Source organism: Artemia franciscana, chromosome 3, assembly GCF_032884065.1.
Source record: "Artemia franciscana chromosome 3, ASM3288406v1, whole genome shotgun sequence".
In the NCBI taxonomy this organism is placed as follows: Eukaryota; Metazoa; Arthropoda; class Branchiopoda; order Anostraca; family Artemiidae; genus Artemia; species Artemia franciscana.
Genome location: NC_088865.1, coordinates 19179889 through 19203016, shown reverse-complemented (window position 1 = coordinate 19203016; position 23128 = coordinate 19179889). Strand labels below are relative to the sequence as shown.

Below are 23128 nucleotides of genomic sequence, written 5' to 3'. Positions count from 1 at the left end.
AGAGAGAGAGATCTATTAATTAGCTTTAAATAGGGCTAAATTGCCAAGTATTTTCTTGGTGACAACAACTTGACAACATTGACGACTTATCACAAATTCTTCAACGTCAAATGACCAGGTATTTGGCGATATTTCTTAAGGATACTTTCCATATCCTGTACTATATTCTTTTGACAAATTAACACAGAATTAGTTTTTTATGCCGCTAACGGAAAAAATCCTTTAAAAAGGAAAAGCTTGATGGGGAATTTTGGTCGACTATATTACTTCCTTTGTAGAATTATTATAAAGAAACCAGAACCATAATAGTAAAAACACAATCACACCAGACATATTTTTGAGAGAAAATTCGAAAATTGGAAGAATAAGTATTATGTACACATAGAAACGAAATAGAAAACGGAATCAACGATTTTAACCGTCATATTTTGCAGCCAACACAGCTACTTAACATAAACGAAGTTACTTAGAAAAATAAGTAGACACAACACTCAAACATTTAATCAGATATAAAAACCTTGTATTTAGAAGACAATAAAAATTGCAATAGCCGCTGCAAATTACCCCTTTTGTTCTAAGCCGTCAGAAACACGATTAGAGAGAAAATAGGACGGAATAGAATAACTTAAACCATCACTCTTTAGGAGCCACCAGCTAGGCTATTCTACATTAATGAAGTTTATTTCAAAGCGAGTATAAAAAAAATCTCTTCGTAAACCCCACTAAAATATTTCATCTGATATAAAAGCTTTTTTTCAGGATATAATTAAAAGTAGTGACAGACAATGTAAATAACTCCTTTTGTGTACAGCCGTCGGACAAATCCACTCATAAACTTTTTTTTATATATCCCATGGACTAAGATCATCGAAATTGTACTTAATTTCCCGACTCTTTCTTTCCAAGGTCTTGCTGTTTTAATTAATTCTTTCCTCGAGATAAAACAGATTTTTGGAGCAAATCGAGGAAAAATTAAACGGAATCAAATAACAAAAAACCCTTTAGTATGTTTAGTATGTTATTAGTATGTTTATAAAGTATCTGAGCTAATGTAACAGATCAACAATTCAGAAGCCAAATTGATTACCCCCCAAACGGTCAAAAAGCAAATGGAAAAAAAAAACAATATTTTTTTTAGTTCCGCTTCTTTTTTGGCATATATATAAAAAAATAGCATTCATTAGCGAAAATATTACATGCTGTCTTTTGGTTTCAATACTTATTTATAAGGAATATCCTTAAGCAAGAAAACAGCTTTGAGTCAAATCAGATACTTTGACGATGAACTATTAAACTAAGTAAAGAGTGAACTCTCTCGATAAGGCTTCTAAAATTTGAAAATATACAGTTTTTTGGTCATTCGATATTAGTCACTAATTCCCTGGTCTCTCTTCACAAGGCCCGGTTTCTCACCATAAGAAAAGTCCTCTGTTTAGCACACTGGCAACTTGCCAAGACTGTTCAGTTCATATTGCTTTAGTTAGTATCTTCCACTGTTTGATGATTTCTGCACACAATGAAATATCAAGCTTCTTCTTGAATTCTAACATTTCTGTGAGTGTAAATTTCAGGTGTTTTTTTTCTGGTAATTATTCGTAGCTATAGACTTATGGTTTGTTTTGCTGTCCACGGAAAATGAGCCCAAGAGTACTGAAGTAACTTTAATTAAATTTGATGTTACTGTAAACATTTATCCCGTTTTTTACCTTTGTTTTTATATATGTTCTCAATTTTTCATTTATTGCATTTTGACGGTGTCAGACATGAAGTAACAGGGTAAGTTTTTGTTTCTCACAAGTTACACGTTTCGTCGAAATTGGGCTATTTTGCAAAATACTTGAATAATACGAGTTCAATAAACAGTAGCGAGGTCATCCCGCGACATATAGATTCTAATCAAATAAACGTCCAGAAATGAAAAAGTTTGTGACTTGGCCCATACAAATTAACTTTTCATATAAGGCACATTGGTATATACAAAACAATTCTTACCGTCTGGTTCTTACCAGAAAATGCAGGTGAAAATAGATTCTTGATTTATATTAAATTTGTTATGACTCATTTTAATTTATTGACCTTGAAGCAGCACTTGCTGCCTTAATTTTTTTTTTGAGTGTTGCTGTTTATTTGTTTTAGGTCTCTTTTTTGTGTCATGACATGCTCATGTTAGCTCCAGCTATTCCAGTGAATAAAGTATATTCAATTCTATTCTATCACAAGTAATTCGATTCTATTCTATCACAAGTAGAGTATATCTGAAACTAGCAATCATCTGTTATATACCGAATACCGCCTCTATTAATTCAATGGAATTAGTCAGTTCGACAACTACGCAAACCCTTGTTTTCTGCTGAAATAGTGGGTAAAATTGGTGCAAACAGTATTACTGGCTTTCATATAAAGTGAATATACCACTCGATGCCTTTTTTAATGCTCTTTACAAATATAATAATCGCTTCTACCGCAAATTCAGATTTAAGCACTTTTTGACCTCTTAAAAATGACCCATATATTGGGTCATTACAAATCTGTAATAGTTTAGAAACACATTTGGGCTATATATTTGCACATCAGGGGGGTGGGGTGAAGCATAGCATATATTAAATACGTAAACTAACCATTGCTGTATTTTTTTTATGTGTTTGTGCTGTTACACTGGCGATTTCTCTTCTCATTAAAATTCGATGTGCACAAACACATAGAAAAAAACAACAAAAAAACAGCAATGGTTAGTTTACGTATTTAATATATGCTATGCTTTACCCCCACCCCCTGATGTGCAAATATATAGCCTAAATTTGTTTTTAAGCAATTACAGATTTTTTATACCCCATATTTAGGTAATTTTTAAGAGGTCAAAAAGTGCTTAAATCTGAATTTGCGGTAAAAGCGATTATTATATTTGTAAACAGCATTAAAAAAGGCATCGAGAGGTATATTTACATTATATGAAAGCAAAAATACTGTTTGCACCAATTTTACCAAATAGGGTTTACTTTGTTAAGGGTAGCCGAACCACTGTGAGTTATGGGTTCTTATATAGGTGACAGAAGAGTCTCTTTGACTAAAAACTATGTGCTTTATTGTACTAAGTTTATGTACAACTCTTAAAAATAAATGCAGGTAAAAGTGTACAACACACGGACTTGACTAATACACGGAAAGAGAAGAAATGAAGAGAAACATTAAAACTCGCATAGAAAATCCCTCCCCATGTTCTACAGTAAAACCACCCTGTTTAAAAACCCTACAAACCAATCAAACGAATTCCCTGTTCACGACAGCAACAAAAACTCCTCTGGGAAAACTACCCTGTTTAGAAATCCCATTAACCAAACACATAAATTCCCTGATTTTCTAGAATACGTTTCTTTTCCTAGCTACTTAAAAAAGGCAATAAACTCAAAAGCTTACAACTGTACCGCTAAAATAATACAGCGTTTTTGAGAAAAATTCTTTGATTTAAAACTCGCTTTTCTACCACCATTTTCGTACAGGTCAGTACAACATACAATATGGGAAAATGGCAACCTGAAACAAATTATCTAAATCAACTTTCCTTCATTAAGGTAGAATTGAAACAAGGGCAGATCTAGTGTAACACCTGAACTAAAATCTTTTACAGTTTAAAAAACAGAGAATAGTGATAGTTACCGGCTGTCCCGTAGTTGTTGCAGAAGGTTCACTCGTTTCTTTTCCCCACGAGCATTTGACAACACTGCCTCCCATTTCTGTATTATGCACGGCCACAATTGCATGCGTCGCTGATTCTTTGGTTGCGAACCTATAAACAAAAAGACAATAAATACAATTTCTTCACATCAATTCAGGAAATTCTATCTTAAATTTATTTTACAGTTGAATAGATCACTTAAAAAGTTAAAAAAGACACATATGAATACGGAGTTAAATAGATCACACAAAAGATAAAGGAAATAGTATAGAGAACGTAAGAAAAGGAGGTACATTACTGCAGGGAGGAATACTGCAAACAGTAATTAAACCATGAATAAATTATTTTACTTCGTTAAAAGAAAAAGTACAGGAACCAAAATAAAGGGGAATGAAATTGAGGAGAATGACGATAACAGAACGAGAAAGACAGATAGGGATACGGGTTCTTAAATTGTATTACCATCTTCCTTACTACCACATGTTCCGTGCATAGTCAGTAAAAGCAAATCAAATATCAAACCAGAAGTTAGACTAAGAGATTATAAACAATAAAAAGAACTACAATTGCTACTTTCGATAACTACTTGACGCCACTTTTGCGACATCTTTATAACGTTTTTATAGCCAAAACTTCCGAGAGAGAATACATATGTCAAAAGGGAGAATTTAATACTCGTCTATTTACCCAACTCGTAAACAGAGTTGTTTTATAATCATGTTCCGTTCACAATAACTACTCAAGACACCATTTCCTCTTTTGAATGACCTAGGAAAAGGATGGAATAACTAGCTTGTAAAACAATCAAGGGATAAATGCTCTTATCTCTTTTAGTACAGATATAAAAATGTCCCATATACTACAGTAGAAATGGATACGCTATCTTATTAGATTGGTCACATGTGAACACAAGAATTTAATTGAGAAACAATCCTTGCTAAATCTAATAGACAAGTTTTGAAAGTGGACGTTACTGGCCCCCTAAAGTGCATTCAAAACCCTACCAGGAGGACATAATATTTCTAAATGAGGATTAAAACTTTGTAAAATTAATTTCTCAGCAGATGTTTAAAACCGATTGACTCAACTAAGCAAAGGAGTAGTGGCATTTCTGGCCTTCGCGGTGATCCTTAGTTATAAAAGAACGCTATATTTTGTTCTGACGAACACATTCTTTCATCTCCCAAAAAATAACTTATGCATACTCCTTGGGGACGTAAAAAAAGCCGAGGATTTGAGTCAGACTCCCTCCGAAAATCCTAATTCTTTTACGATTTTTCTTATGTTACATATCATTCACCTTTTTTTTGAAAACCTTAGTTTCAGTCCAAATTAAACAACTTAGAATGTAAATTGTAATTTCGATAAATACTGATGAACCAAACCATATCAGTCCAAGAAATAAGGGCCAATTAACTTTTTTTTAGTTTAACATTTTTCACTAATTTTTTGTTATACATCCAACACGTTACAAATGAGTTGTAACTAAATAATGATATGTTCTTCATGTTTGTTGAAATATTTGATCGTAATTACACGCGATGAATTTTTTTTACTTTCTTTCTCCACTTTGTAAAAAAAAAATCCTTCAAAGTGTAAAAAAAAATGAGAAGATGGCTAATTTCTAGTGCAACGATTATCCATCAAATTGGAAAATTCCTTCAAAATATAATGAAGCTAGAGACGCCTAATACACTAAAAAAGTATTTATTAAAACCTTTCCACCGTCCATCGATCATATTACAGATGAGATTTCATTAAAACATCAATAAATTTTAATTTTTCTTGAATTATTTTATTGATAATTACATTCGATGAATTTTCAACCATTAATCCTTTAAGAAGACAAACAAAGTGTATGAAAAATAAATAAAAAATAAGAAAATGTGGAGATAGCTTCCTCAGGAGTTCAAAAAAAGACTTTATGCCTCACTCTGAGTGAGAAGCTTTGCTTCTCACTCAGACTATCTGTCTTGGCTTTTTCTCCAATTAGCAATGGCTCTTAACTTTTTCATCAAAGTCTACCAACTTGATTTTAATTCAAAATCAACGACAACCTTTACCAATCAAATCGAAAATTCCTTCAAGATACAATAAGCCTAGGTATGCACCACACAATACTTCTCAAAGTAATATTTTAGAAAAACTCAAGTGTGATGAAATTCCTGAAAAATCCTAGTCTTGTTAATTTTAGAAATTTCTATTAACAAGCGAACGTGATCAAGTGTGTTGATATTATTTCCAGGATGATTTCCTAAGAGTTCCATATCTCCCATTACCAGAGGAATATATGCAGAAACAGGGGGGTTGATTAGAAGCCTCTCCTTCAAGTTCAGAAGTTAAATGTCATACCCTTACCATCGTCAAAATAAGAACTGAAAAAAAAAACGACGAAAATGGCAAATAAAATAAGAAAACTAGGTAAAATCTATTTACAAATAATACGCTAAAATATGCATAATTGTATACAGGGGGGGGGGGTAAGATTCTTGAGAGTTTTTTTCCTACCTTCAGATTAGTCTGAAGGACTCCAGGGAAATTTAGTAAATTTTGACCTGAAAATCTTTTTAGCATTTTCGACTCTATTACCTTGAAAAATAATCTCATTCCACCCTCCCCGAGACTCAAACCGCTGTGCGGCTTTGATCCTGGGGACACTGAATAATGAGCCCTTGTGTTGGGTTGTTGCCTCTGAATTATTTGTCTTTATTGTTTCTATTGTTTGGTTAATGACGACTTATACTTATTGACGACATGACTGCCTGTCCATGGATTATTCTTTATGGTTGATTGTGTATGGCTATGCTGTTTGACCTATGTGATTGTATGGATGAGTAGGGTTAAGGCTTCATTCAAGTGCTGGTCTATATTAATCACTAATTTAGGAAAACAGTCTTCCTTTTCTCCTTCTGTCTCTTTTTTTTTATGTGTTTGTGCTGTTGCATTGGTGATTTCTCTTTTCATAATATATATATATATATATATATATATATATATATATATATATATATATATATATATATATATATATATATATATATATATATGAACTGCTTATTCAACAGATGGACAAAAAAGTGAAAGATCAATTATCATGATCAGAAAACTTTCAATAGCGTTCCTAGGCGACCGTAAACTTACTTTTTTTCACTATAAAGCAAAATACAACTTCGTGAGTGAGCGCTCGATCGTTTCTCACACGCTTATACTTCTAATTGCTTTACTTGTAGAGTGGAGAAAAACTTAACTGTCTTTTTTCTAGTATATAAATTACCTTAGTTTTGCGTCTAATTCATTGTATTTAGACTCTATCAGGATAAAAGAAGATTACATAGTAGCAATAATAAATCGCTGTTATGTATACCTCTGTACATATGGACAATAGCGATTACTTTTTTTTATCATAAATTTTGATATTAATTTAAGGTTGATTTAGTTTTTGGACTGTTACCTTAGTTTTAAGTCTAATTGCCGTCATTTAGACGCTACGACCAGCAGCAAAGTAGATAATATCTCAGTAGCAATATGTTACAGGTAGCTTGATAGATATAGTCAAGAATGAGAAATACTGCTTTTTAAAAACATTTTTATGTTAAATAGAAGCTTGATTGAACTTTAAACTATTACCTTAGTCTTGTGTTTAATTCCTGGCATTTAAACTTTGTCTGCAATAATAAATGAACGTAATGAGTAGCTTAGTAGATTAAACCCCAGCTAGAAAGGCTGCTTTTAAAATGCATTTTGATATTGAATTTAACCTTCATCTAATTTTGGACTGCTATTATCAGAATTACGGCCCTTGATAATTGATCCACCAGATTTTTTTTTTCTTCGCCAGTACGCAAGGTGTCCTTTAATAATTTAGCCGTTTGGCTTGTCACTGTTTGTGTAGCAACGCATTGTTCAGATTCCGAGATTATTCCTGGGAAATATTTAGCATCAGTGCATATTAATATCTTTTTAATTGTCATTATGACGATGTTAAACGAACAACAATATAGTTTACGTGATAAATAGTTCAGACCATTTCCACCTATCTGACAGTAAAATAAGGGATCCAAATGCCTTGCTTTTAAGTAGCACAATTATTCGGACAATTAAACTAATTACCACATCAAATATAAGTAAAGTGTGACATATAGAATTGAATGGGAATATGAGCATCCGAATATGAGCACAAAATAATGAAGTAAGCATACAGTCAGTTCAGGTGACAGTTTAGATGAATAGGTTTTCAGTACCCTCACCCAATATTCCTTCTTGGCAAATATCCAAAAAAAAGGATAGGGTAATATAATAAGTGATATTTTTACTTGGAAATAATTTTGCACCAGACTAACGTCGCATTTAAGGACTTTCTAGGCTTAAGCTACCTCATCACACATATATGATCACACATATATACAAATATTCCGGCTGTATAATGGTAAAACTGAGCCCCTAAATCCAAACTCTGGGTTTGGCTTTCGTTTCTAAGCAACCCCGACAACACATCTGCATTATAGTCAATTGAGTTTTTGCGATATGAAATAAATGCACGAACTCATTTTTTGAAGTAAACTTTTCAATTGTTTTCAAAATTGTTACCCTCTCCTTCTTTTGTATAGTTCACTGATTCCGTAGCATTTCGATGTGTCAAAATGTGTCGTTTTTACTACGCGCCCCCCCGCGCGCGTAAGTCGTTACGCGCCATATTAGTTACGTGCCCTTGTAGTTGTGTCCCTGTGTCCCACCTGTGAATATATATATATATATATATATATATATATATATATATATATATATATATATATATATATATATATATATATATATATATATATATTTGTTTTTAACTACGTAAAACATGCGAATATACAACATTCTTCGCTGTCCCATTGTATATGCATATAAATAGATTGTCAGGTTTACTGACTCTTGAACATGCAACATATAATTGTCCATGGGAAAAACAATCCGTATTCAGATCTATACCTCATTATTCTAATGATGTGTCCCTGTGTCCCGGTCGTCATTTATATTCCCTGTGTCCCGGTCGTGATTTGTGTCCGGGTGTCCCAGTCTGTAATTTCTCTTTGAGGTTCCCGGTCGTCATTTATATTCCCTGTGTCCCGGTCGTCATTTGTGTCCCGGTGTCCCGGTATGTAATTTCATCAGTTGACAAACATGACGTCAGTCGACAAACAACTTCATGACGCATACAGCTCAATCCTTAAAATGACGTCAGTCGACAAACATGACGTCAGTCGACACACAAACATGACGTCACTCGACACACACACACACACACAGACAACTTATTTTTATATATATATACTAGCTGTTGGGGTGGCGCTTCGCGCCACCCCAACACCTAGTTGGTGGGGCGCTTCGCGCCCCCCCAAGCCCCCCCGCGCGCGTAAGTCGTTACGCGCCATATTAGTTTAGATATAGATAGATTGCCAGCATAAAAAAAACGAGTAAAAATGTAGAAAAATACAAAAATAAAAACAGAAATGATAACTATTTTTTTATAGAAAATATTCCTATTTTTTAGTTATTAACTCCGTAACGGAGCTCTCAAAAATTAATTAAGTCCCATCTATTTTGGATTTAAATTCTTTTAAAGCCACTCTCATTGTGTAATAGAACCAAATCCCGTTTCCAAGGATACAACTAAAGCAAAGTGTTCTATTTATTAAATTCAGACTATATCAGCTAATGCCCGTGGCAAGATTTCAATATTGATAGCGAAAGACGAATCGAAAACTCGCATTGTAGGGCCATCTTCCCCAAGGAGTTGAAAACTGGGCCCAATATGGCGACCGATTATTTCCAATGGAATCGGATATTTGACACATGATTTGTCCAAAATATTCGATTATTGGAAATATCGATGGAAATACAGAATAAAAAAAGTGGGAAATGGGTAACTGGAGACTCTGCCTTGAGTTTATATATTGCAATGCATTTCCCCGCTGGAATTATTCTCACGGAAGGGATGTATCTTTCTCAACTTGAGAAAATAAAATTGTATAACATCGCTGTATAATAAACATTTTCCTCTTCTAGGGCAACTTTAATGCTTTTTGTCAGTTCAATTGTTCCATAATCTATATATTTATGTGCGTACGATCAAGGCAGTAACCACCATGAGACGGCACCATCCGAACGGGACCCATATCTGGCTACGAGATGGTAATTCCTAATATCCTAATTCCGAGAAAAACTAAACTTTTAAAGCTAGAAACGTAATTTTTTATGCAAAATACAATTATGATGAGTCAGGGGTGGGGGGGGGGGGGGACAACATGAAGCTTGAAAAACACATTTTTTCCAGTGTATTTATAATTGTTGCTAACCGCACATAAAAACAATAAAAAAAAATCATAGAATAATTAACGCCCATCGGGAACAATACAGATTCAGGGCCGGAGAGTGTGAGGAGCATTAAACGATAATACTGTATATTCTATAGTCCCTATTCTTTTCGTTACATATGATAAAATATAGAATGTATTCCATACACATGTCTTATTCTTCCCGTCAAACTTGCGTTTTAAGAAATTAAATAAAAAAACAACAATTTTTTTGAACTGAATGTAAGGAGCAACATTAAAACTTAAAACGAACAGAAATTATTACGTATATGAGGGGGTTCGCCCCCTCGTCAATACCTCGTTCTTTACACCTAAGTTCAAATTTTGTTCCAATTCTTTAAGAATGACCAATCAATCACAAAGGGTATAATTAGAATAAATAGCTCTTTTGAAAGTACTAAAAAAAAATAGCGTAAAGAGCGAGGCATTGACGAGGGGGCATTGACCCCCCTCATATGCGTAATAATTTCGTTTCGTTTTAAGCTTTAATGCTTTTTTAAAAAAAAACTTTTTTTATTTGATTTCTGAAGTTTTTTAAATAATGCTGGAATATCCGACGCCCCCTTCGTGGAAGATTCCCTTCCCCCAATGAAAAATTCCTCCATGGAAATATCCTCTCACGTAAACGTCTCCTCCTTACCCCCACCAGAAACCCCCCGACCCCCTAAAAACGTGTATATACTCCCCAATAACCAATACTATGTAAACAATGGGCAAAGTTCACAACTTGAAGCCCTTCCTCTGGGGGGCTCTGGGGGATTAAGTCATCTTAATAGACATATTTATCAGATTTTTCGACTATGCTGAAGAAAATGGCTATCTCAAAATTTTTATCGGGTGACTTTGGGAAAAAATGAGCTTGTAGGGGGTCGATATGATCACGCCTGGGAATAATAATAATAATAATAACAGAAAGACGCATCCTTGATCTTTCTTCTGGCAAAAAATACGAAATTCCACATTTTTACAAATAGGAGTTGAAACCTCTACAGTAGGGTTCTCTGATACTCTGAATCTGATGGTGCGCTTTTCATTGAAATTCTATGGCTTTTCGGGGGTGTATCTCCTTTTTTTCAAAAAAAGGGCAAATATTCTCATGTTCGTAACTTTTAATGGGTAAGACTAAACTTGATGAAATATTTGAAGTCAGTATAAAAATTCGATTCTTTTGATGTATCTATTGGTACCAAAATTCCGTTTTTTAAGTGTTTCGGTTACTATTGAGCCAGGTCGCTTCTTACTAACAGTTTATTACCACGAGCTTAAAAGACTGAAGCTATTTTAAGTCTGATTATTTGATGGCATCCTTATTTAATTATAATTACAAAAAAATTACCATAATTACCCGAATAATCACGTGGCAATGACAACAGATTTCACAAAGAGGATCAAACGAGCAATATGAGTAAGATTAGTAAGGAGTATCTTAACCCCAGATTACAAGTACTTATTAAGACCTGAGATCTCCACGCTCCCACTTCCACCACGATCACATTAATATATTAACGTCAGGCCATATTCACTTTTTTGCCAATGTTTATTTCTTATATTCTAAATCTCAATCTCCATCTTTGCAATTTACCTAAAATTGACATTTAATTACGAAATGAAAAAAGAAACAAAGCAAAAAAAGTCTATGAAAGGCTAACTTAAGATTAAAAATAATAAGTTGTTTCGGTTAAAAGATATGACAATTAGTATCCTTAATCTAAAAGTTAAAATGTATAAAGTGGAAAATTCAAACTTCGAAAATTCTGATGTGTCACGTATAACGCCAAATATCGAACTAAACGTGTTTTAAATTAAAACAACTAGAAAAGAGTATATTGCCAATGAAATGAAAACCTCAAATCCACGGTTTTCAAACTGTTCAAGGAAAGGAACCAATTTACGAAATTGGATACAAATTCAAGACACAATACTTTCTTGAGCCAATAACTTCGACCAACAGATGTCTCTTGAAGTCGGTTGTGCAGAGTTGCATTGATAATTTTCAATAAAACAGACAAGAAAGAGCTGAAACAGAGTTTTCACTGTCCAACGGCAATATCATTTTATTTCTCACGCATCATCAATGGATAAGAGCGAGGGTAGATAAAGAGGGGGGAGGGGGGTGAAAATATGAAAAAATTGCACAAAAATTTACCCTTTTCGTGATCCACAAATCTCCACCTCATCCTACTTTTAAGCTTAGACCTACAGGAACCCATGTACACAACAATATGTTGAGACAAAACCTTTTTCATACGTCGGATATCATTTTATGAACAGAATATTCGACTCACTACAAATACGTATTGATACGTCAAGTCAACAACAACAATAAAATTTAATTAGAGAGCTATTATCCCATGAAAAAAAAAGCTACGATAGCATAATACAAATTTAAAACAAGTAATAGTTAAATTTAATTTGTCCATCCAAATTTTAGGTAATTAATCCCCCATTTTCCTCATTCTTGTTTGTTCAATAAAGGATAGCAATTTCAACAAAATACATTTATCATTTATTCGTGGCTCGCATGCCACTGACCTTTTTGAACTGAGGATATTAACCAATTTTTCTTGGAAAAATACAACTTTCATTTTTCTAAATTGCTGTCACTGCCTTTTATTGCACTATTTGTTTCAGTTAGGTTATCCTTCGTGATTGAAAGACGAAAAAAAATTACATACATATATTGATTTTTTTCTGTTAACGTGACCCAGGATTTGGTGCAAAACTTTGAAAAATATTGACAAACTTGTTAAAAGTTGCCGCTTTCGGAAAAGTTTGTAAGTGCCTTAGTTCCTTATGAGTTGAATCTTTTGTTTTTTAAGTAAACGGAATTTTGATTTGATAAAATCCGTTCTCTTTTCTGTCGTACATAAATAATTCAGCCATCTTACAAAGATGAGAGTTGCTCTATACAACCGATGCTATTCAGTTTGGAGATATACTTGTTTTATAAGGATTTTGTTTCAGTTAGGGTTCATATTTTTTTCATAAACAGCTGTAGTGGATTTTCCTTGAATCTTGGAGTACTGATACAAGATATCAAACTTGGCCTACGGTTCATAATTGGAAAATTATTACGATTGTTTGCCAACTGGGATCTGGTGTAAATTAAAAAATTGACAAGCTTGTTCAAAGAACTCACTTTCTCCCAAGCTACTGCTATTACGTTCTGTCTGTGTTTAAATAAAGCCCAGACAGTGACTTTGATCGTTTTTGGCGACTTCGGGCACCCTCACTTTAATTCTAGATGAGGTAAACCATGTAAAATGTAGTCTTCGGTGGGAAGTCCACACCAAATGTCCTAGTTCCTCACGGGTCTAGAATTTGGTTCTTAACTATACGAAGTTTTACAAAGAATCCATTTAAGCTTTAATTTTTCTGATGCTAATGAAATACTTGGCCATTCCAATCCGATATAAAAAATTACTGGTCCGTACAACTAAGGCTTTCAATTGGAGGAACCCTTTTTATACCCAATTTTTTGCATTTCTCCCGTCCGACAGGTTTTGCTACTAGCGTAAAAAAGTAACAGAAAATTAAGTTATGGAGAAGGTGCAGCTGAAAATTAATCAGCATAATTTAGATTTTTGCCAATCGTATTATGATCGTATTGAAAACAGGAGCTTCTCTGGAAAGTGTAAAGAGGGAGGCTTTGAATAGGTCGGGGCGGAGGAAGAGCATGTGTGGCTATGCTGGCCTCGGTTGGCTTGGTGCTGCAGTGAATTGTTAGCGTAAGAAATATACTTCTAATGGCAATAACAGTTGCTATCCTACCTCGAATGTGAAACAAATACATTTTTTAGGGATTTTCTAGGGATAAAAAGAGATGTATTTAAGCATTATCAAGAATACAGTTAGAGTTACAAATTAAGGAAGGTAGAAACGCTGATAGAAGTCTCAACATCTTATACTTAACATTATTATAAATGAATTTCCAATATTTTAATTTTTGACAGCTAATGATAGCCTAAAATTCAAGAAAATAACGCTAAAAAAACAAAAAACAAAAAAAAACTACCATACAAATTAGGTAAGTACTCTTCTTTTCATTTACACGTCTTGATGTAAGAGACTACATAAAATGTCACGCTAGTCAGTTAAAATTCTAAAAAAAGACCTATTATAAAAGACAAAAAAAATAATAAAAAAAAATTACAAACCTGATAAAAGCATAGCCTTTGTCCTTAAATACCCTAATTTCTTGAATCTGGCCATAAGGGGTAAAAGTCTTCTGAATAGTTTCTTCACCCACAGAAGGTCCAAAACCACCACAGTAAACCGTGCAATTTGTTGGTGAGGATTGGTTATATACCTCATCAAAAGACAAAGGCTTAGAATTTCCTAGAAGAAATATATATAAGTACATGCAGATAAAATCAAAGAAAATTAAAAAAATTATACAATTAATCACCATTTTTTTTCAGGAACTATTAAGCAGTTCGTGATAACGAACTGTAAGTAAGGAGCGATCCGGCTCAATAGTAAACGCAATTCTAAACAACGATTTTGATACCAATAGATACATCAAAAGAATCGGACTTTTATGCTAATTTCTAATATATAAGTGTCAGCAAGTTAAGTCTTATCCATCAAAACCTAAGAGCCTAACAAAATTTGCCTTATTTTAAATAAAAAGAGGGAGACATCGCCTAAAAACCGTAGAATCTTAAATGAAAATCACACAAATAGATTCAGCATATCAGAGAACCCTATTGTAGAGGTTTCAAGATCTTATCTGCAAAAATATGGAATTCTGTATTTTTTTTGCTAGAAGAAAGATCACGGATGCGTGTTAATTTGTTGTTTTGTTTTCTCAGAAGTGATTGTAACGGCCCAGGGGTCCTAGAATATTGCGAGAGGGCTCATTCAAACGGAAACTTAAAGTTCTAGTGCTCTTTTTAAGTGACCCAAAAAGTTGGAGGGCAACTAGGCCCCCTCCCACGCTCATTTCCAAAACCGTAATGTCAATCACTTATAAAATTATGAAAATGTACGATGTGTCCTTCCATTTTAGATGCGTCAACATGCACTTAAATATTTAACAACATGAAACAAAAGCATGATTATTCTACGCTACACGATATCCTAACAAAACTTCATCCTTCATTCGATGGAAAACAGAAGTTCTTTTTACAATAGCAAACTAATTTAATAAATCTTTACATTTAGAGGTCATATGGTCATCAAAAACTTTGAAAATTGAAGAAACTCAAAAAGGAACCGACTTTTATTGCCCGAGAAAAGCCCAATAGATTGAAGTGGAACAACTATAAGAAAAGAAAGGAAAATTTCCCCAGGTGCGAGACGATTCGCCAAGTTACATTCAGTCCATAAAACTTTTGGCTCGAAGTCTTATCAAACTCAACTAAAGGTCGGAAAGATTGATTTACAACAGAAAGTTTATATAGGACATTCGAATTAAGTGTTTGCTAGCGCAAATTTGCCAACTTTTTTTCATTCCATGTGAATTTCAACATCGAATAAAGAAAAACTGGAAACAAATTTTTTTTAAAGAGCTGGCACAGTTGAAACATTTTTTTGAGTTGTCAAAAAGTGAAAAATATAAATTCCGAAATTTTAGTTTTTATTCCGTATGTGTATGAGACAAATTAGTAAGAAATCGATGGTTGTAGTTCTGAGCACAAGATTTTTTTTATGCATCAGATTATCTTTATTTTAATTAAAAAAATACTAAGCAAGATTGAATTTTATTTGGTATCTACAGAGAAAAAATTGAGAGAAAAGGATCTCTTTACATTTTAATAAACATCAAGTCAGAACCATCAGCCAGACAAGGCAGCTATTTTAGAAGACAGTTATATTGACATGCTCCAAACCAACTAGATCTTATTTCAAGAAAAGTGTCAAATTTAAGATCATTTACTGTATAAAAAGCGTCAAAGCCATGGATGTTTCCGATTATTGAAATTTAGGGAAAACTGAATTTGATCCCCCCTCTCTTTCCAAATAATATCCCGAGTCTGTTTCCGAACTTCAAAATCCAATAACTAGATATGTAAGACTGTTTATTGATATCCGAACCTTAGTTTAATCAAAATCCAAAGCCACATTTTCACCTCCCGAAAGGATACGAAGATTTAAACTTGAGCTTATTTTGGGACATATGTATTTACCATAGATAAAAGGAAAAGTTAATACAAAAAAGAAATAGACGAAGCTTGTATGTACAAGAGGGGAGGGGCATATCTTCTAAGCAGTGACGCCATAGGGGGGATGAACATCGTTATGTCACCTATTAGGCTCAGGAATTCATATAATTAGTAAGAGCCTTATTTAGTGGTAAAACAAAATGGTAATTTTTTAAACATCTCCATCTCTAGGAAAGCTGCAGCATATCATCCCTTCTCAAAAAGAAAAGCACAAATTGCGTTTGATCCCAAGAGTTATTTTCAAGTTATGCACCATCTCAATTTGAAGGCTTACGCACTGCGTCAGTTTGTTTACAACAAGGACATGAAGAAGGGACCAGAGACCCAAAGGCAACTGCATTTTGAAGAGTTAATATGCCATAAATTCTGTCTTAAGTTGGCCCTCTATTCAATTTGAAGGCTTACGCACTAAGTCAGTTTGTTTACACCTTACAACGAGTCAGTTTGTTTGGACATAAAGTAGGGACCAGACTCAAAGGCAACTGCATTTTGAAGAGAGAATATGCCATAAATTCTGTCTTAAGTTGGCCCTCTATTCAATTTGAAGGCTTACGCACTAAGTCAGTTGGTTTACACCTTACACCGAGTCAGTTTGTTTGGACATGAAGTAGGGACCAGAAACCCAAAGGCAACTGTATTTTGAAGAGAGAATATGCCATAAATTCTGTCTTAAGTTGGCCCTCTATTCAATTTGAAGGCTTAAGCACCGAGTCAGTTTGTTTACACCTTACACCGAGTCAGTTTGTTTGGACATGAAGTAGAGACCAGAGAATCAAAGGCAACTACATTTTGAAGAGAGAATATGCCATAGATTCTGTCGTAAGTTGGCCCTCTGTTCAATTCGAAGGCTTACGCACCGAGTCAGCTTGTTTGGACATGAAGCAGGGACTAGAGACTCAAAGGTCACTGCATTCTGAAGAGAGAATATGCCATAGATTCCGTCTTAAATTGGCCCTCTGTTCAATTTGAAGGCTTACGCACTAAGTCAGTTGTTTTACACCTTACACCGAGTCAGTTTGTTTGGACATGAAGCGGGGACCAGAGACCCAAAGGCAACTGTATTTTGAAGAGAGAATATGGCATAGATTCTGTCTTAAGTTGGCCCTCTGTTCGAATAAAAAAAAATAAATAAATAAAAAAATGTTGTTTTAACTGCAAGTAAGGAGGGACATTAAAACTTAAAACGAACAGAAATTATTCTGTATATTAAAGGGGTTGTCCCCTCCTCAATATCTGGCTATTTACGCTAAAGTTTGACTCTTACTCACATCTCTACCTTTTAAAACAGTAAAATACTTTAGCGTAAAGAGCGAGGCATTGAGGAGGGGACAACCCCTTTCATATACAGAATAATTTCTGTTCGTTTTAATTTTTAATGTCGCTCCTTACTTGCAGTTAAAAAAAACTTGTTTTTTTATATTTAATTTGTGATTTGTCTTTGGCAAAAAATACAAATTCCATATTTTTGTAGATAGGAGCTTGAAACTTCTACTGTAGGGTTCTTTGACACGCTGAATTTGATGGTGTGATTTTCGTTAGGATTCAATGACTTTTAGGGGGTGTTTTCCCCTATTTTCCAAAATAAGGCAAATTTTCTCAGGCTTTTAACTTTTGATAACAAAGACTAAATTTAATGAAACTTATATATTTAAAATCAGCATGAAAATCCAATTCTTTTGATGTATCTTTTAGTATCACTATTCCTTTTTTTAAAGTTTTGTTTACTATTGAGCCGGGTCGCTCCTAACTACAGTACTACGCACTGTTCGAAATTAATTTGAAACTAAAATAAACTGTTTTTGTTGCTTATAAAGGTTTTAAATCGTCATTTTGGCAGTTAAAGTTACTTTAACGGTAGTTTTTAATTGTTCTTAGAACAAAGATGTTAGACTAAGGGAAATTAACATTTGTGATAGCGAGGAACAGCTAATGATAAAACTACTAAAACGACTTCCCAACTTCCAAGATGTCACCCACTTTTCACCCCCTAGTGTAAATCCCCGAGTGCCACGTGTGCCGCACAGTTCCACTGAACTCCGCGCAGTTTTGCCGAGGTCCGCGCAGTCTCCACATTGCTTGGCAAAGTTCCGCCACGCTTAGCACTTGCCTTCTTATGTACATAATTTCTGGAAGTTGGAGACCCCTCGGGAATCACGAAGATCAAAAAGTCGATTTGTCATTCATTTCTTTTGAAAATTAGTAGTTCAAAGCACTTTCCGCAAACTGAGACAATTGAAAGGCTTTCAACCTTGAATATTAAGAGTATCAGTAGCATTATCTTTTCAATTCTCTTGATCAAAATACTATTTGTTTTCACCTGGGAAAATCTACATAGCATCTATATTTCTGAATAATCAAAGGGAATTTTCGAACCCCTGATAAACTCGAATCTTCAGATCAAAAGTATGCATTTATGGATTAGGAATTCAACCATTCGAAACTATTTATGAGAGAAATTTCCCAAGCTGTCAGGCAAACTCTGGAAAATGGGATTTCCTATGACTCAAAATTCACTAGAGAGATCGAGCTCGTCCCCCAAGGAAAGGGGGGAGAGGTTATCAAACAATCAAACATTTTTTTTTTACCCAGTACGAAAGCCGAAAGCTACTCTTCAGATGACGAGAAAAGTATATTGCTCTAACAAACACAAAAATGAGTCAAACTAAAGCACAGCACATTTGCCTTTTTCCGAAGCGGTAAGCCCTCCATTAGCTAAATTAGAGGATCCAAATTCTCAGAGAGTTTTCCCACAATTCACGTCCCCGATATATACCTAAATAAAACGAAAAGAAACGAAGATAAAAGTGCAGGGGGTTCATGACCTAGAATCTCAACTTTTGCTTTAGCAGTCAGTTTGTCAATTAAACATGTCATATGTATATTTTGAGAAAATATTTCTATATGATACTGTAAAATAAATTCTTTCTTAATATTCCAACTAAAAAAGGAACCTATCTATTAACTGGATTTTCTAAGAGACAAAGACCCTCAGAGACAAAGATTAAACAGACGATCCCTCTGTAGAAACTTGACGTACTTAGCTACAAACTTTGATCCCGGAGATAAGTTCATTGGAATTTACAACAACCGCGACTCCAATAACCAATCAATCAATAGAGAAAATTCAATATAAAGTTCAGAGTACAGCTCAACTCCTTTGAACCATAAATTGAAAATTTATATAGTAATAAGTTTTAGGAAATGGCTAAAAAGCAGCTAAAGTACCTTAAAATACGGCCGCGTTCATTGAAAACGATGGTAAAAAAAGGACGATGTCTCTCCAAGTATTAAGCAGTAAATGCTGCTACCCTCCGATGCATCTCTAATCATTATCTAGATCAATAAAAATCAAAATTTTTCAAAAGTATTATGTCTAGAACAGCCCATGCATACCACATGTGAAGGTTATTTTCCTTGGAATACTACTTCGGAAAGCTTGTGCTTTTTAGCCATGTTAGTATTTATATAATCTCAGACCCTTATTGTTCCAAAGGCTTAGCTACTTTAGAGTAACTCTCATGATATTATCTGTAACATATATCTGGTATACTGGAGTGTGTTAACTGGAACGTCGGGAAGTTAAAAGCAGTTGCGGTTGCAAAGAATAAGTTACAATACTGAAAACAGAGAAACATATACCATAGCGAGGTTGAAAATAGATTATCTATACTGAAATAAATATTACGAATCAATTATTTGTAGGTCCAATTTTCTTCTAAGAATTATATTCAAGTATTCTGTTTTTTTTTTTTGCTTTTCTTTTCACCGTAGTTAGATTACGCCATTCAACACCAGCGGCTTGCATAGGATACTTAGACTTAGATCCTCTGGCACCTACTGGCCTATAAAGCAGCAGTGGTTGACCTCCACGTTGGATGATCCTGAGCCAGAGACCACAGCTCATTGAGGGATGATCGTATTACTCTTGTCTCAACTTCAACGGAACGACCAATGGCAATTTGTTGTACATCACTCTTCCAGAGGTCCGAAAGAGTCCATCATCAAACGTCGTAGGGAAGTTCTGCCTCATTCGAAACATGTGCCCCCAGTATCGTCACCTTCTATGTCAAACTATGTCGGTTATTTGAGGTTGCTTAGAGAAACCTGATATTGGTGTTGGGTACTTTCAGGTCATTCATCCTCTCACTCTGACCGACTTTCCAGGATAGGATTTTTTCAGCCTTAACTTGATTGCATGCCTGTTCTCTTTACTAGGGTTTTATACTATTAGCTCCAGAGTTTAATTTTAGACTTCTCGATCGGTCGGAGTTACTGAGAATAACTAAAAAACAACTATCAAACGCAGCCATAAGCTCATATCGCAGTCTATCAAACGCATTGAAAACCAACATGGCTGTAGCACAGAAAAGTTTTAACATAATTATGGCTATTTTGAAATTTAGATATTTCGATAACTGTAAGATAAAAACGACAAAAATGAAAGAGATAAACAACAAAACAGAAAATGAATTGTAAAAAAATAATGGAATGGCTAAAAGAAAAAAAAATCAAGCAAAGAGCAAGTTGAAAACATAAGCTCTTGCAGAAAAATAACATTAATTAGAAAAATATATTACAGAACCTATTAGTAATTAGTTTCCGAATCAAAGTGACTAATGCTAGCAATATTTAGATAATTAGCTTGCTTCAGCTTGCTCAGATAAAAAATAAAATGAAAGTGAAAAAAGTTAAAAATTGAAAAATTAAAAAATAAAATAGAAAAACTTACAAACGAAACTTTTACAGTGACTGGTCATCTGAAAAAAGGGATTTTTTTTTATCTTTGAAAAGTAATAAATAAAGCAAGAGTCCTTTGAAAAACATGCAAAAATTGAATAAAAATATGAACAAGAAAAACTAATGTTACATAGTTAAATAATAGTAAAAAAAGAATAAATAAATAAAGCATAAAAAAGTAGAAGAAAAAAGGATAGGCCTAAAGGTTTTACATAGAAATTTTGTTTTTTCTTCTTTACATATACTTTTTGTTCTCCCACAGACATAATTTCAATATATTGAATCATGCACATAAAATCTAGATATTAGTCAAATAACTTAGAAATGTATCATATACGCCACAGAATTCTTTTTAATTCGGCCTAAAGAAAAACATTGTAAATTAATAAGTGCAATTTAGATTTGCCTTTTACATTAAAATAAATCGCAATAAGGTCTTACCGAATGTTAGAAATAAAATTAATTTGCTTCTAGAAGTCTACACACTTGCCACATTGAAGTCGAAGATTTTTTTTTTTTTTTTTTTTTTTTGCACCCAAGTTATATATAGTTAAAGGCTCATTCATAATGTGATTTTTGCTAAAATTGAGAATTAACTAGCACTAGTTTAAGCCCATCAGAAATACTTGTAGAATTTTCAGAGAGTTCTATAAAGTCTGATTGGCTCAAACTAGCGCTAATTAAACCTTGGTATTAGTGAAATCTTATTGCGAAATCTTATTCCGACCATGGGTATATTCGGTTTCGTAGCTCTGTTTAATCTGCGTGCACGAAATGGGCTAAATTAATGGCAACAATATGAACCTATGTATGAAACAATAACGAGGGAATCCTTCTTAAGGCTCATTCATAGCGACGATTTACTAATAATGATGTTTCACTTCCGTGGACATAGATTTAGCCAGTACTACAGACAAAAGTTATATGATAAAGGTGCCCAACAGAGAAATTTTTTGGTAACCAATAAATTTAGTGCTTGTGCTCGTCTGTCTTCATTTTCTTCCAAAAATGTTTTCACGAATGTTGCCTGTTAAAAACAAGCACATTCAAAAGATTCGATCTTTACAAAAGAAATTCAACAGAATTAAAAATAACGGTTATTTTTAAGAAGCAAGATTAGAATCAAGAGAAATCATCATAATTATTTTTGTAATTACTCATCAGTTTTAATCCTATGACAGTCGACAAACAATGCTGAACAAACATGAATTGGTCGCAAAAATGAATAAGCATAAGCCCAACCCCTTTTTTACATTGCAGCATAGGTCAGGTGAACATCTACTTTTTTTTTTGTCTGAGGCCAAAACCAAAGTTCAATTGACCTGAATTGCTCGTTAATCCGACCACTCTCTGGAAAATGTTGATTGACTAGCTCTTTGGAATTAGAGGAGTTACATAAAATTTCCCAAATTCCATTCAATCTCTCATCCACAGAACTTACTCTGCAATGACCATGTGGGGGGAAGTCAAATCTTCGAAGTTTCCTATTTAGCATAATGAATTTTCTAATACTAATATAATATCTTTCCAGGCAAATCAGTTATTTCAACAAGATTAACCAATAGATTAATTTTTCCTAAGTAACGAGGACACTGCACATGTGACAACCCCCACTACAGCTAAATTATTGACTGCAACAATGCTCTATATTTCTTTCTCATGAAATTATAGAACGACGTTAAAAGTCAAAACGCTCAGAAATTACCCAGAATTTGAAGAATCTTCACCTTAAACACCCTGAATTTTATGCTTAAATTTAACTTCTGATATATAGAGAACAATAAATCGAAAAAAGGACATCTTACAATTTAATTTTTGAAATATATTTAGTCTCATATTTGTCATTAGCGACTACAAAACCTATATAGCAACTCTAGAGGTTGTCAAAAATCAATTATAAAATGTGTGTTTACACTGCTTTGGCCTGGAATTCTATATTGGAATAACATATTTGTAATCAACAAGCTCAAAAGTCCTTGAATTCAAATTGTGATGGAGATTGGAACAATTCCTGAATAATTAAGAATATATACTATGTTTTGTTCAAGTACGCCCATTTTCCAAGTTTTGCACCATATGCCTGCAAACCCGAAAATCTTGAGTTTCATAGGATTGTTTATAATTCAGAATATATAATTTATATAAAATTAGCTTATATTAAATTGTTATTTATAATAAGAAAACACGTGGGA

General features: G+C 33.7%; 1 protein-coding gene across 1 annotated transcript in view; it reads right to left on the bottom strand.

The window, feature by feature from the left end:
- Positions 1-23128, bottom strand: part of LOC136024979 (nucleolysin TIAR-like) — a gene marked incomplete in the record, with an annotated part of 241291 nt that overhangs the window by 10252 nt on the left and 207911 nt on the right. The window contains 2 exon segments of the mRNA XM_065700589.1: positions 3655-3784; positions 14190-14370. Of these exon segments, the coding sequence (XP_065556661.1) occupies positions 3655-3784; positions 14190-14370 (311 nt within the window).